Source organism: Neomonachus schauinslandi, chromosome 4 (assembly GCF_002201575.2).
Source record: "Neomonachus schauinslandi chromosome 4, ASM220157v2, whole genome shotgun sequence".
Taxonomy (NCBI): domain Eukaryota; kingdom Metazoa; phylum Chordata; class Mammalia; order Carnivora; family Phocidae; genus Neomonachus; species Neomonachus schauinslandi.
The window spans coordinates 168578219-168594145 of record NC_058406.1 but is presented as its reverse complement, the minus strand read 5'-3'; the positions used below and the strand labels follow the sequence as shown (position 1 = coordinate 168594145).

Sequence of the window (15927 nt, the reverse complement as noted above, 5' to 3'; positions counted from 1 at the left end):
CTGATGAATTATTGAACTCTACATCTGAAACTAATGATGTACTATATGTTCGCTAATTGAATTCAAATAAAAAATATATACATATACCCGGAAAATAACCCAAAAGAGAAATGATGATATTGCAAGTCACTAGCAAGATGATTGTTCTCAATTTTTTGTACACTGTAACACAATCTCAGGATATACAAAGCAGAATTACAAACAGAATTTGACAGATTGAAATTGAAGTAGAAGATTTTAAACATCTATCTCAGCAATTGAAAGATAAAGAATTAATGCAGATAAAGAAGATTCTAACAACATAATTTATAGTTTGATTTACTGGATATTTATATTTAGAACTCTTAACTCCACAATTAGAAAACACACATTCTTCTAAAGCATACATGGAACAGCAGTAAAACTTGACAAAAGGCCACAAAGCAAATGTCAAAGAATCAACAAATGTCTAAAAATTGGTACTATGGAGACTATCTTCCATAAAAAAGTGCAATAAAATTAATACAACAAAAAAATAAAATTGCACATATGATTGGAAATTTAAAAAGACACTTCTAAGTGAACTGTGGCTAAAAAGAAGGAATAAAGACAAACATAAAAAATGATAGCTCACAGAAATATTAAATTTAACTACATTGGATTTAAAATTTCTAGACAATAAAAAGTCCCATAAACAACAAAGAAGCCACAGACCAGGAAATGATATTTGCAAACCATATCATTAATAAAGGATTAGTTTCCAGAATACATAAAACCACTTAGAAACTAATAAGCAAAAAATCTGCACAACAAAATCCCAGAAAAGTTTATAAACAGGTATTTATATAGAAAGGAATTTAAATGACTCAGAGACAAATGAAAAATTGCTCCATCTTACCAACACAAAGGGAGTCTTATTTAAAATAACAACCACAGGGGCTCAGGGTGGCTCAGTCGGTTGACTCTTGGTTTCAGCTCAGCTCATGATCTCAGGGTCTTGAGATCAAGCCCCAAGTTGGGCTCCATGCTGGGCGTGGAGTCTGCTTGAAATTCCCTCTCCCTCTGCCTCTTCCCCCATTTGTGCTCTCTCTCTCTCTCAAATAAATAAATAAAATCTTTTTTTTTTTTAAGAAGTCTATACAGCCTTGTGGCTAAAAGCTTAGATTTTATTTTTTTAAGATTTTTATTTGTTTATTTTTGAGAGAGAGAGAGAGAGAGAGAGCATGGAGGGGAGGGGCAGAGGAAGAGAGAGAATCTCAAGCAGACTCCTGATGTAAGGCTCAATCTCCCGACACCGTGAGATCATGACCTGAGAGCCAGAGAGCACAAGTGGGGGGTGGCGGGTAGAGGGAAAGGGAGAAGCAGATTCCCCGTTGAGCAAGGGGCCCAATGTGGGGCTCGATCCCAGGACCCTGGGATCATGACCTGAGCCAAAAGCCGACGCTTCACTGACTGAGCCACCCAGGCGCCCCTCTTTAGGCAAGTTTCTTAACATCTCTGTGCTTTGGTTTGCTCATAGGATTAAGTACGTGTTTAGCACAGTGGCAAGCACATATTAGACACACAAGTAATAGCTATGAATATTATTAAAGAACATTTAAGTCTGAATGAGGCAAGACTTACTGGTGGGCCTGCTGGTCCCAGAGTCCCGGTATTGACTTCAGAACAGGAGCAGGAATGTGGTAGCTCTGGGCAAGTCTTCTCATCCCTCTGAAGGGAGAAAAAAAAAATAGCATAACTGTTAACAAGACAACCTATACAAATAGCTTTATGGACTCAAAGAAAACACTTTAAGACACTTAAAAAAAAAAAACTTTCAAGTGAACATTGGTGTGGAAAGGCAAAGAATATTCTCTCCTGCCCACAAAATATTTTCCTTAAAGAAAAATGAATGAGTGTCTAGTGAGTATTGATAATCATCATTACCAAAGGATGTTGATAAAATGAGCTTGGGGATGTAGGTGAAGAAAGGAAGGCAGAAGTGGGTATAAAAGATTCTGGTTACTATTTCATTCAGTTTGAGTAGGAGTACTCTATGAACTAAAGGTCTTGAACACTTTCTTATTTCTATTTCAAAGGATTAAAAATAACATGTTGGAATAGTCGATCAGAACAACTGCATCTACACTAAAACACATAAAACAAAATGAAAACAGTGCTTAAATGCATCATCAAGTCCTTGTAACAACTTACCTTATGACTCACGTTCCCTTTTTTTTTTTTTTTAAGATTTTATTTATTTATTTGACAGAGAGAGAGACAGCGAGAGAGGGAACACAAGCGGGGGAGTGGGAGAGGGAGAAGCAGGCTCCCCGCAGAGCAGGGAGCCCCATGTGGGACTCGATCCCAGAACCCTGGGATCATGACCTGAGCCGAAGGCAGTCGCTTAACCGACTGAGCCACCCAGGCACCCTATGACTCACGTTCTGTGGTTGAACATAAGGAAACACCAACAGCATCCATCTAAACTTTGGGATAGGAGCTCATTTTTCTTCTCTTGCACAATTTTGTTGCCACATGACATTACAAGATAGATTATGAACATCAGTCTAACATCTCTGGATGAGTAACTGGGGTATGAAGACAGAGCACCTGCTAACAGCTATCACGCAATTTGTGGCTATCCCATTTGAAGTACCAGCCAAAAAGAAGTCTGCACCGGGATAAGAAACTGCAGACCTTCATAGGGTTCACCAGTCCCGTTGGACAGGGAGAAAATAAACTGCACTTTTTAAGAATCAGGGGAAAAGTAAAGCTGGAACTGAATAGAGCACGGATGATAATTAAATGATCAAGTGGAAAATAATCTCTGTCTCTGGAACGTTCACAACGGAAACCCAGGAAATGTTGAGCAGAGGGCCCATGTATACCAAATATACTTTTCTCTAAATGTTGGACAACAGTCAAAGCTTTCAGCTCATTATAGGAAACCCCCCTGCTTGGGTTATACTTGGTAGTAATAATGATAAAAAGATTGATTTTCTGTAACATCACACAGGTTATACAGATTATGACTACAATTTCAGAACTGTGTCCCAAGATGCCTTGGGGCACCTTAGCAAACTTACAGGGGCACCATGAACATTTTAAAACCTCAAGAGAATTAGCAATATTCGGCACCCATTGGACCTCTTATGAACCACTAGCTCAAGGTAGATCATGATCTTAACATTAGATATTGAAATACTTTTCTGATGATGTCATATACTTGCAAATCTGGGGTTCTGGCAGTTGCTGTGATGCAAAACAACTACCATGGAAAAAATCAATGTGGAAAAAGAAGTGAGGTGGCAATGTCCAATCAGATTCCAACGTATGAAAAATTGGGTACTCCTGACAGGCTCATCCATCCCATTCCTAAGTTATTCTGGTTATTCAGGAATAAAATAACAATCCCATTTTCTTCTTTCAATTCATGTGTATTATTTTTTCATATGGCTACTGAGTTCTTAGAGCATAAACACTTAAGATTTTTGGACCTAATGGATTCATATATGGAATTGTTTGGCATTTTTTTGGCTTAGTGGTACCATAAAAAAAATTATTGCAACACCAAAGGTTTCCTGAACCAGGAAGTTTGAGAACCTCTGGACTCTGTGTAGATGGCACCCCCTGGAGGTGTGCAACTCCCGCCACGCATGTCAGTGTGTCCTGCTGATGTCAGACACGCCTCCTTCTTAACCTCTTCTGATTTTCATTATCATCACAATGAATTGCCTTGTTATGAGTTTTATGAAATAGCATTTAATTTTCAGAGAAAATCAAATACAACTTTAGAACATTTCAATAAAGAACAGACCTACTAATAAAAGAAGAATTCTTACCAGGCCTGGAAGTTCACAGCATTTGTCTCTATTGGCCCATGATGTGGAACAGATAATATCAAACATCTGTAACTGGAACTGCAATTTAAAACAAAATTGTCATTCAATAAAAAATAGGTACACTCCGTCTATAATTATGATTTCATATCCTGTATCACGTAATAGAACTGATACATCTGTAACATAACTTTACAGTAAATAAAGTCATTCTAACAATATCAAATTGATTTTGTTCCTCAGACACACAGTGATTTAAGATTTTGTCTATAGTTACTCCATCCAACCTCTAAACTCCCATATTTATCACAACTTCTCATCTCTGCCTGAAGGATCTTAGCACCCCTGTTGAAACTTGCCCCGTTCTGCCCTCATGGTCATGACCAGGCCTCTGCCACCCCACAACACCCCATGTAGCTCTTTCCTGGCACGTCTCCCACCATGCAGTGTGGTTATTTATATTAACTCCTCCTTAGACTGTGAGCTCTTCAAAGGACATAGAACCACTTCATCTTTGTGTCCCCATCGTATGTGGGAGGTAGTAGGGATTCATGAAACCTTGTCAAATTAATTCTGACTTCAATTGCTTATGCATACATTCAACAAATTTTTCTTTAGTGTGTAACGCAAGCCAGATACTACATCAAACTTTAGAATATGAAAATGAACAAAACCAAAATCCTGCCCTCAGAGATCTTACTGGGAGCGAAAGGTAGGCACATGAATGCTGTTTACAACATTGTAAGTGTTGTGACAAATTCACAAATGGTATTGTGAGAATCTGTGCTGATGTATTTTTATTTAAGCCATTGATCATGCCATAAATATTAGTCTTGTTCTACTCATGTATGTTGGCAAAACCCAGTGTACACTTTGAAATATACAGGAACATCGTTATAATATTATTAAGGGCTGACATTAGCTTCATGACCCAACCAATCCTAATATTATGTTTCTTCTGATATTATTTTTGAGTATTACAAGTGTCACCGATTACAGAGCTAGGAGAAGGATGGAATCTTTTCATTTTAAATCTACAAACTTCCTTTAGCAAGTGGTGTTTTCAGCAAGTGCTAGAACCTTTCTTGGTGCCTTATTTTCTCCCCCAAATACTACTCATCCCTGTCAGGGGTCCCGTAGATGAAAATGAGAATACCTAAGTAGAAAGTACTACAAAATAGTTACTCACAATGCATGCAGCATTACAGAAGAGCCTGCTCTATCTGACAGTAAAGAGAAGAAAATCAAGCTTTCTCTTGTAATATGTAAGAACTGTGCTTTGCTGCAAATATGCTTTCCCAAGTGAGGTTTGCAAGATTAGTAAAGTAAAGCTTAAATTTTGAAAGCAGATCCATGAATTAAGGCATCGTGTTTTTTCTGTTGGCTTTTTTCTATATACAACTATTGAGTTGTTTGAAGAAATATGTGCATGGCTCGCCTCTCTTTTTTTTCTCCAGATTAAAGAAAAAAGTTCCCAATAGGTAGGATATCGGAGTCTGTGGAGGGCAAACATACAACAAAATAAAATTTAAAAATTCAGGTTTTAAGGTTTTTGGACCAAGAAAAAATAAGTTTTTCAAATTAAAACATTTTTAAGGAATGTGGATGCTGATTTTTATGAACGATAGCAACAGAAGTATTTCAAGGACCATAGGGGTGAGGAAGCTATGGAGCTAGACTGCCTGGGTGTACGCCTCGAATCCTCCTCTCACAAACTAAGTCATTTTGAACAAATTATGTAATGTGTTCAAGTCCAAGTTTTCATTTGTAAAATTAATATAATAATAGTGGCTCTTTAATAATAGCTATTCATTAGTGTAATAATAGTAGGTATAACAGTAAAATGAGTTAATGTAGGGAAATATGTATAACAGTGCCTAGAATATAGTTATTATAAATAATAAGTATTATTATTTAAAGATTTTATTTATTTATTTATTTATTTATTTATTTATTTATTTATTTATTTATTGAGTGAGAATGAGCAGGGGGGAGGAGCAGAGGGAGAAGGACAAGCAGACTCCAATGAGTCTGAGCGCAGAACCCAATGTGGGGCTCAATCTCACGACCCTGAGATCATAACCTGAGCCACATCAGGTCATGCTTAACCAACTGAGCCACACAGGTGCCCCTAAATATTATTTTAATGGAGCATGTACAGCCCTTTCATTATTGAATTCTTTAAGGTGCAGAAGAATAGAATACAAAGGCCAAAAGAGTAGAATCTAAATAAAAGTAATGCGTACTGAGGGCAGAAATATAACAGTAGTTTGTTTCCACAATAATCGTATCTGTTTAATACTTTGGTTGAGAAAAATCTAAGCAAATAATGGCAACAATAGCAGTGGGCATTTGCTGAAAAACTACAATGTGCCAGGCACTATCTTAAGGACTTTGCTTGTATCATACAATCTTTAGATCACCACTATGAGGTATATATAATAAGTAATGCCAACCCCATTCTGCAGATTGCGACCTGGGAACAAAGAACCTAAGAAACGTAAGCACGTGTTGAAATTGGAGATCTGGTTGGGATTTGAATAGCGTGTTTCATTTTCTTGTAGTTCATTTTGCAGTGAAAGGATCTTTGGTCTAATGTTTAAAATGCAGATACCCCAGCCTAACTAACTTTACAATGCCATTTGTCTGGGGGCATTTATTAAATGGGGCCCATTATGACAGTATTAGATAGATCCAGTTCAATCTAAGTCATTCATCCATTAAGAAATTCCCCATTTCTGAATAGAGCCCTCAGTGTAAAAGCATTTTATTGAATGGAAAGATGCATGTAAAGGAAAGGACTTTCATTAGCCCCAGTAAGGACCAGGTTTTCTTGAAGTTTTTCAAATAACATTTACCACCTAATCGCCTAAAACACTATGATGTCTACATACACACCTTTGGCTAAACTTACGTCCCATTGAGTTACTGCGATCCTTCTGAGTTCATCTTATTTATTCAAGGGGTTGAATGCCTACTAAGTGCTGAATGAAGCCAATACTATCATTTGAGGAATGCTTGTGGGTTGCCTTTTCTTTTTCAAGTTTGATGAAGTCAGCAGCCTTTTGTGTTTGTGTGTGTGGATACAACAAATTTATTCATAATTGTTTTGCATTCGTAATAGCTTAGATTCCTCAGCCATTATTTAGGGACTTCTTTCCAAGGCACATTTCCGGGGCTTGATTAAAAAAACCCTCTGGCTTTTATTCCAAAAGTAATGACATACATATTTGTAGAGAAATTATGTAGGAAACAGTACAGACATGTCAAAAGATTTTATATTTGAGTGTCTGAAAATGCAAGACAATGCAGTTCAAAATGAGCAAGAGTCAGACTCTTTTTACTTTTTGTAACTTCTTTCCTTTCTAACTGAACATTATAAAAAATACATGTGCGAAAAAGAGAGCAAGAGGAAAGGGATGCATGAGCTCCTACTTTCACCTTTTATAATACCTTCCAAGGGAATGCTTAGCCAATTACAAAGGCTCGTTTTTCATTATTGGACCTTTTGCTCTGAGTGTAACACAAAAGGCAAGTCATTTGGGGTCAAATGTTAGCATGAAAATAAGATTAAAATATTTCTCATCCATTGAGTCACTGTGATCTGTGAATGAGAATAAAAATGTAGCCTGGCTCAACTTTCCACTCATTACCATATTTTATCCTCTGATTTTTCTCCAGCATAGCATAATTAAGCTTGTAATTTGAAGTCAAGCTATACCTAAAATTATACAAATATTTAGAGAGATTTACATTGCACAGGAATACTGGAGAAAGAGCACGGAGGACGTTGGCCACCTTCTGCTTTAATTTGGTGTTTAACTTTTATTGACCCCATCTCAAAGCTAAGATTTATTAAGCATCTACTCCTTCCCAGCTATTCAACATGGTGTTTTTACTTGCTTTCAATTTATTGAATTTAGGGGAAACCATAAGGGCACTAATTCAATGAAGAGATGGAAATTAACAGCCATTGTACCTATTGGTAGTCATTAAAATGTTTAGGTGTAGGCATACTTTGTGGGGGAACATTTTGATTGCATTTACTTTCAAGGTCAGAACTGAAATAATGGTGTCTCTGAACATGTCAGGGAACAGACAGGGCATACACACAGACCAAACTCCCTCCTCTGCTTTAAGTTCCTTAATGATCAGCCTGACCCAGTGGAAGAGAGCTTAGCATGGTAGGCAGGTATCTCTGTGCAAGTCAGATACAGTCTCATATCTTATTTTCCTCACGTTTTGAAAGGGGATCCCTCTCTAACTTCTTCAAGTCTCAGTTTTTGAATCTATAAAGTGTGGATAATATTAAGTGTCTCTTCCTGTGGTTATTGGAAGATTAAACAAGATAATCTCAGAAAAGCACACACTGCCTGGTCCATCGCAGGCATGCAATAAATATTAGCTACTATTATCATTTTAAGGATTAAAGTATATAATCATAGGAAAACATGATTATTTTCTTATAGTTTAAAAACACTTGTTTCTATAGCATCATTGACTAGTCTACTGTTGATTCCTACATAAAAGCTTTAACTCAGTAAGTCCTGTTATAAAAAAACTCTGTAACATAACTTGTATTTGTTTTTATTTACATAGCAGAGGCCCAAACAAAAGTCAATTGGATAATCATAAAAGTGTTAGATTTGAAATGGGAAAGAAAGACACTAAGAACGTGATCACACGCCAGAAGCTCAAAATATTTCTAAGATCATCTCTGGCAGCATTATAATTTCATCACGTATCAGAAAAGGTAGAAGAAAATTCTTAGGAGAGAGAAGAACAGAAAGGAGAAACACAGTCGTTAAGTTTCTTCCCATGTGTGTTTTGATGGCTAAATTAAGCCAATTTATTGGCTTAGTCCCACTAGGGACTCTTTGCTATCTATAACATCTCGCATTACTGAACACAAGCTGTTTTTATTACAAATGTGAGCAACTTTGATATAGTAGTTACTGTATCCCTAAATCCATTAATCTCTCCTCCACTCAACTTTGGTTTAAAAAGAATCTATTTTCTTTAAGGACTTAATATTTAGTTTTCCCATCATCTGGCATTTTTTGAACCACTGCTGAATTTGCCAGGGAATGCTGACCTATAAACTACTAATCACTCTTATATGATAATTACTCCTGGAATAATCCAAAACTTGCACATTACATGTCCCCTTTTGCTCGGTATTGGGGTACAGATGTAAATCAAGATTATGTTACCAGTTTGTGACTTCTAAATTGAAAACTGAAGACTTGAAGCTTCTCTCTTGCTTTGGACTCAAACAGTTAATAACCCAAAAGAGTAAGTAAGTTTCCAATCACATTCTTTAGATCTAATCTAATATTATCCACTTCAACGTAATCAAATTCTTCAATAAGTAGGCAGACTGAAAATCTATTTAGCAATCCTTTGTAGACTTCTAGATTCTAACAAAAGCCACAACTTTGTTCTTAGTAGCCTTACAAAGAACTCTTTAATTATTGACTTCTATAAATTCCCCTTTGTCTACTACAGGCTGGAAGTTACCACAGAGAGTGCTCTGTTTAATTGCTTTTCTTTCATGCCCCAAAGTAAAGATTTATTACCGGTAGACTTAAAGCCTATAGGCACTTTTGCTTTCAGAAATAAATTCCACGATATTTAATTGGTCATATATTTGGAGTACCATTATTACATAGGTTATACTTTGAAATATAATTAATATAATTGTAATTATAAAACTGTAATTTTAAAATACAAATTATAATTAGGTGAAGGTAGGATATATATATATAACTTGTCTATTATCAATACCACCTATGGAATACAATACATACAAAACAACGTTTTAAGAAAAATAGATGACATTCTATTTAATTTCTATCAAGTGTTTCTTGAGAACTTGACCTGTTCATCTGAATTTATTAGATACTGTGGGGTAGAAGGAGTAGTAGTTGTAAACGAAGACCATGACCTGGTTTCTATTTTAAGATTTATACTCTGGCTTAGAGGCAAAATGAAAATATTCAGAAGAGCAAGAAAATAATAGATGGCTACAAATAATCAAGTGTTAAGCATTAGAGGTTTAGAAAAGGTGAGATGGAGAAGGTAATATTAACATCCTTCAGGAATAGCTGCTCTTCATCGAATGCTACTAAGTGTCAGGGATTTTATATGCATTATTTCTAAAAAAATAATAATAATATTAATACTAAGTGATTTGGGCCCAGAATTTCAAACACCTAGAATTGTTTCTCTTTCTTAAATTGGAGCCTATTCATTCATCCATCGAAGCATCCATCTATATACATCCATTTATCCCTACAAAATAATCCCTAGTTTGCTAATTATGGAGCCTTATAAATTCTGGAGTGTGCTATCATAAAAGTCTTTTATGTGAAGCAGAAGTTGGTGTGTTTCTTAATCAGCATGAAATACAAAACATTAAGACTTGACAACTCCTCGATATAATGTAAACATTCTTTTTTTGATAGTGAAAATATTTATATTTAGATCCAACAGCTGGACTCAGTTTAGTGATCCCAATTTTGTCAGCAACATTCAAAGCATCATAGTCAGGAGCCAAACATATGCTTTCTTCTCTCCACTGGGCTTGATCAAGGTACTGACCTTGGCCACGACAATGTCACAGAGCTCCTTCACAGCCCGTTTGATCTAGTACTTGCTGGCCTTGACATCTACAATGAAGACAAGTATGTTGTCTTCTATTTTCCTCATGGCTGACTTGGTGGTCAGAGGGAACCTGAGGATGGCATAGTAGTCAAGCTTGTTTCTTCTAGGGGCGCTCTTTCAAGGATATTTGGGCTGCCTGTAGAAATGCAGCACCTTGGGCCCTCAGCAGGTAGGGGACATGTAAATCTTTTGTGGATGTTTCTGTGTGTGTGGGGGGGGGGACAACTTTCAGCACCAGTTTCTTTGCCTTCTAAGCTTTGGCTTTGGGAGGAGAAGGGGCTTCCTTCTTCACTTTTGGCACCATCCTCATGAAAGGGTTATAATGTAAACATTCTTAAAAGTCCCTTACCATAACTGAAAACAAGAAAGCCTTCCATAGCTTTTATATTCTCTCTTTCCAAACATCTATTCCGTGGGTTCTCCAAAGGTAAGTTAAAACAAAAGTACTTTTAAAGATACATCAAGAAAAAGATGGCAGAGGAGTAGGGGACCCTATTCCAACCGGTTCCCAGAATTGAGCTGGATATCTACCAGACCACTCTGAACACCCACGAAATCAGCCTGTGATGTAAGAATATAGATCTGGATCTCTATAAACAGAATATCGCAGGCGGTTGGTTTCAAGGTACAAAGTGGGAAGCCATGATTCCACGGGCAGATATTGGAGGATAAATGGCAGGGGGAGGGAGCCAAGCCCTTGGGATCCTACACCGCCAATGAGTGATAGCCTCCTGCACTGGGGATGGGGCACAGACTTGCAGACTGGTAGCTGGGGGGAAAGGACTTTAGGGCAGTCCCCCTGATGAAAACCCAGAGCGGTGGGGCCATGCGTGCACTCTGGGGGCAGCTGGCGGTTTTGGAAGCACAAAGGGCAGAGACGTGCCCTGACCTGGAGGTGAGGACTGGGAGCGCTGCTGAGGGGTGCACAACACAGGACGCTGCAGTTTATAGCAGCACAGACAGAAACAGAGATAGTATGACCTGGACAGCTCACTGAAGAACAGACTACAATCTCTCTGCTCTGAGGCAGAGGGTTGGAAACGGTCTCTTCTGCTCTGACTCGCGGAAGAGACTCAGATAGCTGCCAGGGAAAGCCACCAGGGAACAAAAGCCACAAAAAGCTGGTTTCCACTGAGCCCATGCCCCGCCACAGGGGGCAGGGCAACTCTGCCCAAACAGGGTTGCCTGAATAACAGCGCGGCAGGCCCCTCCCACAGAAAACAGGCTGGGAAAAGAAGAGGCCAGTAACCCTAAGGTCCCTATAAAACAGGTGCATCTTGCTTGGGTTGTGGTCAATAATTTGGACTCCAAACTTTCTCTCAGCCATCCCTCAACACAATGAGTAGGAGGAGGAACCCCCAAAATAGGAAAGACTCAAAGACTGTGATTTATGCCACAGATTTACAAATGGACTCAGATATACCAAGATGTCAGAGATGGAATTCAGGGTAGCAATTGTGAAGACAATACCTAGAATGGAGAAATCAATTAATGGCAATATAGAGTCTCTAAGGGCAGAAATGAAAGCTGAATTGGCAGAACTTAAAAATGCTATTAATGAGATCCAATCTAATCAGATAATCTAACAGCTAGGGTAAGCGAGGCAGAATAACGAATTAGTGATCTAGAAGACCAATTAATAGATAAGAAGAGAAAAGAGGAGGCCAGGAGAAACAACTCAAAATCCATGAAAATAGAATCAGAGAAGTAAGTGACACCATGAAATGTTCCAATGTCAGAATTATTGGGATCCCTGAGGGGTGGAGAGAGAGAGAGGACTAGAAGATATATTTGAGCAAATTGTAGCTGAGAACTTCCTTAATCTGGGGAATGAAACAAATATTCGTGTTCTAGAGGCAGAGAGGACCCCTCCCAAGATCAAGGAAAATGGGCCAACACCCCAGCATATAATAGTAAAACTCACAAATCTTAGAACCAAGGAAACCATCTTAAGGGCTGTTAGGGGGAAGAGATTCCTTACGTACAGAGGGAGGAACATCAGAATAACGTCAGACCTATCCACAGAGACCTGGCAAGCCAGAAAGGCCTGGCAAGCACATTCAGGGTACTAAACGAGAAGAACATGCAGCCAAGAATACTTTACCCAGCAAGGCTGTCATTTAAAATGGATGGAGAGATGCAGAGCTTCCAAGACAGGCAGAAACTGAAAGAATATGTGACCACTAAGCTGGTCCTGCAAGAAATATTAAGGGGGGGTTCTATAAAAGGAGAAAGACTCCAAGAGTGATATAGAACAGATATTTACAGGGACAATCTATAAAAACAAGGTTTTCACAGGCAACATGATGACAATAAATTCATATCTTTCAACAATCACTCTCAGTGTGAACGGCCTAAATGCTCCCATAAAACAGCACAGGGTTGCAGATTGGATAAAAAGACAGGACCTATCCATATGCTGTCTACAAGAGACTCATTTTGAGATTTTTTATTTAATTAATTTATTTATTTGAGACAGAGAGAATGAGAGACAGAGAGCATGAGAGGGAGGAGGGTCAGAGGGAGAAGCAGACTCCCTGCCGAGCAGGGAGCCCGATGCGGGACTCGATCCAGGGACTCCAGGATCATGACCTGAGCCGAAGGCAGTCGCTTAACCAACTGAGCCACCCAGGCGCCCAAGAGACTCATTTTGAACCTAAAGATACATCCAGACTGAAAGTGAAGGGATGGAGATCCATCTTCCATGCCAACAGACCTCAAAAGAAAGCTGGGGTAGCAATTCTTATATCAGACAAATTAGATTTTAAACTAAAGACTGTAGTTAGAGACACAGAAGGGCACTATATCATTCTTAAAGGGTCTATGCAACAAGAAGATCTAACAATTGTAAATACCTACGTCTCCAACATGGGAGCAGTCATCTACATAAGCCAACTGTTAACCAAAATAAAAAGTCATATTGACAACAATACGTTAATTGTAGGAGAGCTCAATACTCCGCTCTCAGCAATAGACAGATCATCTAAGCAGAAAATCAACAAAGAAACAAGAGCTTTGAATGACACACTGGACCAGATGGACCTCATAGATATATACAGAACATTCTACCCTAAAACAACAGAATACTTACTCTTATCAAGTGCACATGGAGCTTTCTCCAGAATAGACCACATACTGAGTCACAACTCAGGTCTCAGCTGATACCAAAAGATTGAGATTATTCCCTGCATATTCTCAGACCATAATGCTTTAAAACTGGAACTCAATCACAAGAAAAAATTTGGCAGAAATTCAAACACTTGGAAGCTAAAGACCATTCTGCTCAAGAATGTTTGGGTCAACCAGGAAATCAAAGAACTTAAACAATTCATGGAAACCAATGAGAATGAAAACACATCGGTCCAAAACCTATGGGATACTACAAAGGCAGTCCTAAGGGGGAAATACATAGCCATCCAAACCTCACTCAAAAAAATAGAAAAATCCTGAATTCACCAACTAACTTTATACCTTAAAGAACTAGAGAAGAAGCAACAAACAATGCCTAAGCCACCCATTAGAAGAGAAATAATTAAGATTAGAGCAGAGATCAATGAATTAGAAACCAGAAACACAGTAGATCAGATCAACGAAACGAGAAGCTGCTTCTTTGAAAGAATTAAAAAGATCGATAAACCACTGGCCAGACTTATCCAAAAGAAAAGAGAAAGGACTCAAATTAATAAAATTATGAAACAGACCTGTACCTCTGAAACAAATAATACATTATATGTCAAAAAAAAAAAAAAAGAAGAAGAAAATAGCAGGAGGGGAAGAATGAAGGGGGGGAAGCGGAGGAGAAGACGAACCATGAGAGACTATGGACTCTGAAAAACAAACTGAGGGTTCTAGAGGGGAGAGGGGTGGGAGGATGGGTTAGCCTGGTGACGGGTATTAAAGAGGGCACGTTCTGCATGGAGCACTGGGTGTTATATGCAAACAATGAATCATGGAACACTACATCAAAAACTAATGTTGTAATGTATGGTGATTAACATAACATAATAAAAAATAAATAAAAAAATAAAATTATGAATGAAAGGGGAGAGATCACGACTAATACCAAGGAAATAGAAACAGTTATTAGAAATTATTATCAACAACTATATGCCAATAAATTGAGCAACTTGGATGAAATGGATGCCTTTCTGGAAACCTATAAACTCCCAAGACTGAAACAGGAAGAAATTGCCAACCTGAATAGGCCAATAACCAGTAACGAGATTGAAGAAGTGACCAAAATCCTCCCAAAAAACAAGAGTCCAGGGCCTGATGGATTCCCTGGGGAATTCTATCAAACATTCAACGAAGAAATAACACCTATTCTACTGAAGCTGTTTCGAAAGATAGAAACAGAAGGAAAGCTTCCAGACTCATTCTATGAGGCCACCATTACCTTAATCCCCAAACCAGGCAAAGATCCCATCAAAAAGGAGAATTTCAGACCGATATCCCTGATGAATATGGATTCCAAAATTCTCAACAAAATCCTAGCTAATAGGATCCAACAGTACATTAAAAGGATCATCCACCATGACCAAGTGGGATTTATCCCTGGGATGCAAGGGTGGTTCAACATTTGCAATCAATCAATGTGATAGAACATGTTAATAAGAGGAGGGAGAAGAACCATACGGTCCTCTCAATTGATGCAGAAAAAGCATTTGATAAAATACAACATCCTTTCCTGATTAAAACTCTCCAGAGTATAGGGATAGAGGGAACATTCCTCAAGCTCATAAAATCCATCTATGAAAAACCCACAGCGAATATCATCCTCAACAGGGAAAAGCTGAGAGCCTTTCCCTTAAGATCAGGAACACGACAAGGATGCCCACTCTCACCACTATTGTTCAACATAGTACTAGAAGTCCTAGCAACAGCAATCAGACAACAAAAAGAAATAAAAGGTATTCAGATTGGCAAAGAAGAAGTCAAACTCTCTCTTTTCACAGATGACATACTTTATGTGGAAAACCCAAAAGGCTCCACCCCCAAATTACTAGAACTCATACAGCAATTCAGTAATGTGGCAGGATACAAAATCAATGCACAGAAATCAGTTGCTTTCTTATACACTAACAATGCAACTGTAGAAAGAAATTAGAGAAACGATTCCATTTACAATAGCACCAAAAACCATAAGATACCTCGGAATAAACCTACCCAAAGAGGTAAAGGATCTATACTCTAGGAACTACAGAACACTCATGAAAGAAATTGAAGAAGACACAAAAAGATGGGAAAACATTCCATGCTCATGGATCAGAAGAATAAACATTGTTAAAATGTCTATGCTACCCAGAACCATCTATACCTTCAGTGCCATCCCGATCAAAATTCTAATGACATTTTTCAAAGTGCTGGAACAAACAATCCTAAAATTTGTATGGAATCAGAAAAGACCCGAAATCGCCAAGGAAATTTTGAAAAAGAAAAACAAAGCTGGGGGCATCACATT

The 15927-nt window shown here is 38.1% G+C and overlaps 1 protein-coding gene across 4 annotated transcripts in view; it reads right to left on the bottom strand.

The window, feature by feature from the left end:
• Positions 1 to 15927, bottom strand: part of COL14A1 (collagen type XIV alpha 1 chain) — a 211633-nt gene that overhangs the window by 60273 nt on the left and 135433 nt on the right. For all 4 annotated transcript variants that reach the window (XM_021688762.1, XM_021688763.1, XM_021688765.1 and 1 more), the window contains 2 exons: positions 3804 to 3881; positions 1603 to 1689 (listed from right to left, as the gene is read on the bottom strand). In XM_021688762.1, the coding sequence (XP_021544437.1) occupies positions 1603 to 1689; positions 3804 to 3881 (165 nt within the window). The remainder of the gene's footprint in view (positions 1 to 1602; positions 1690 to 3803; positions 3882 to 15927) is intronic.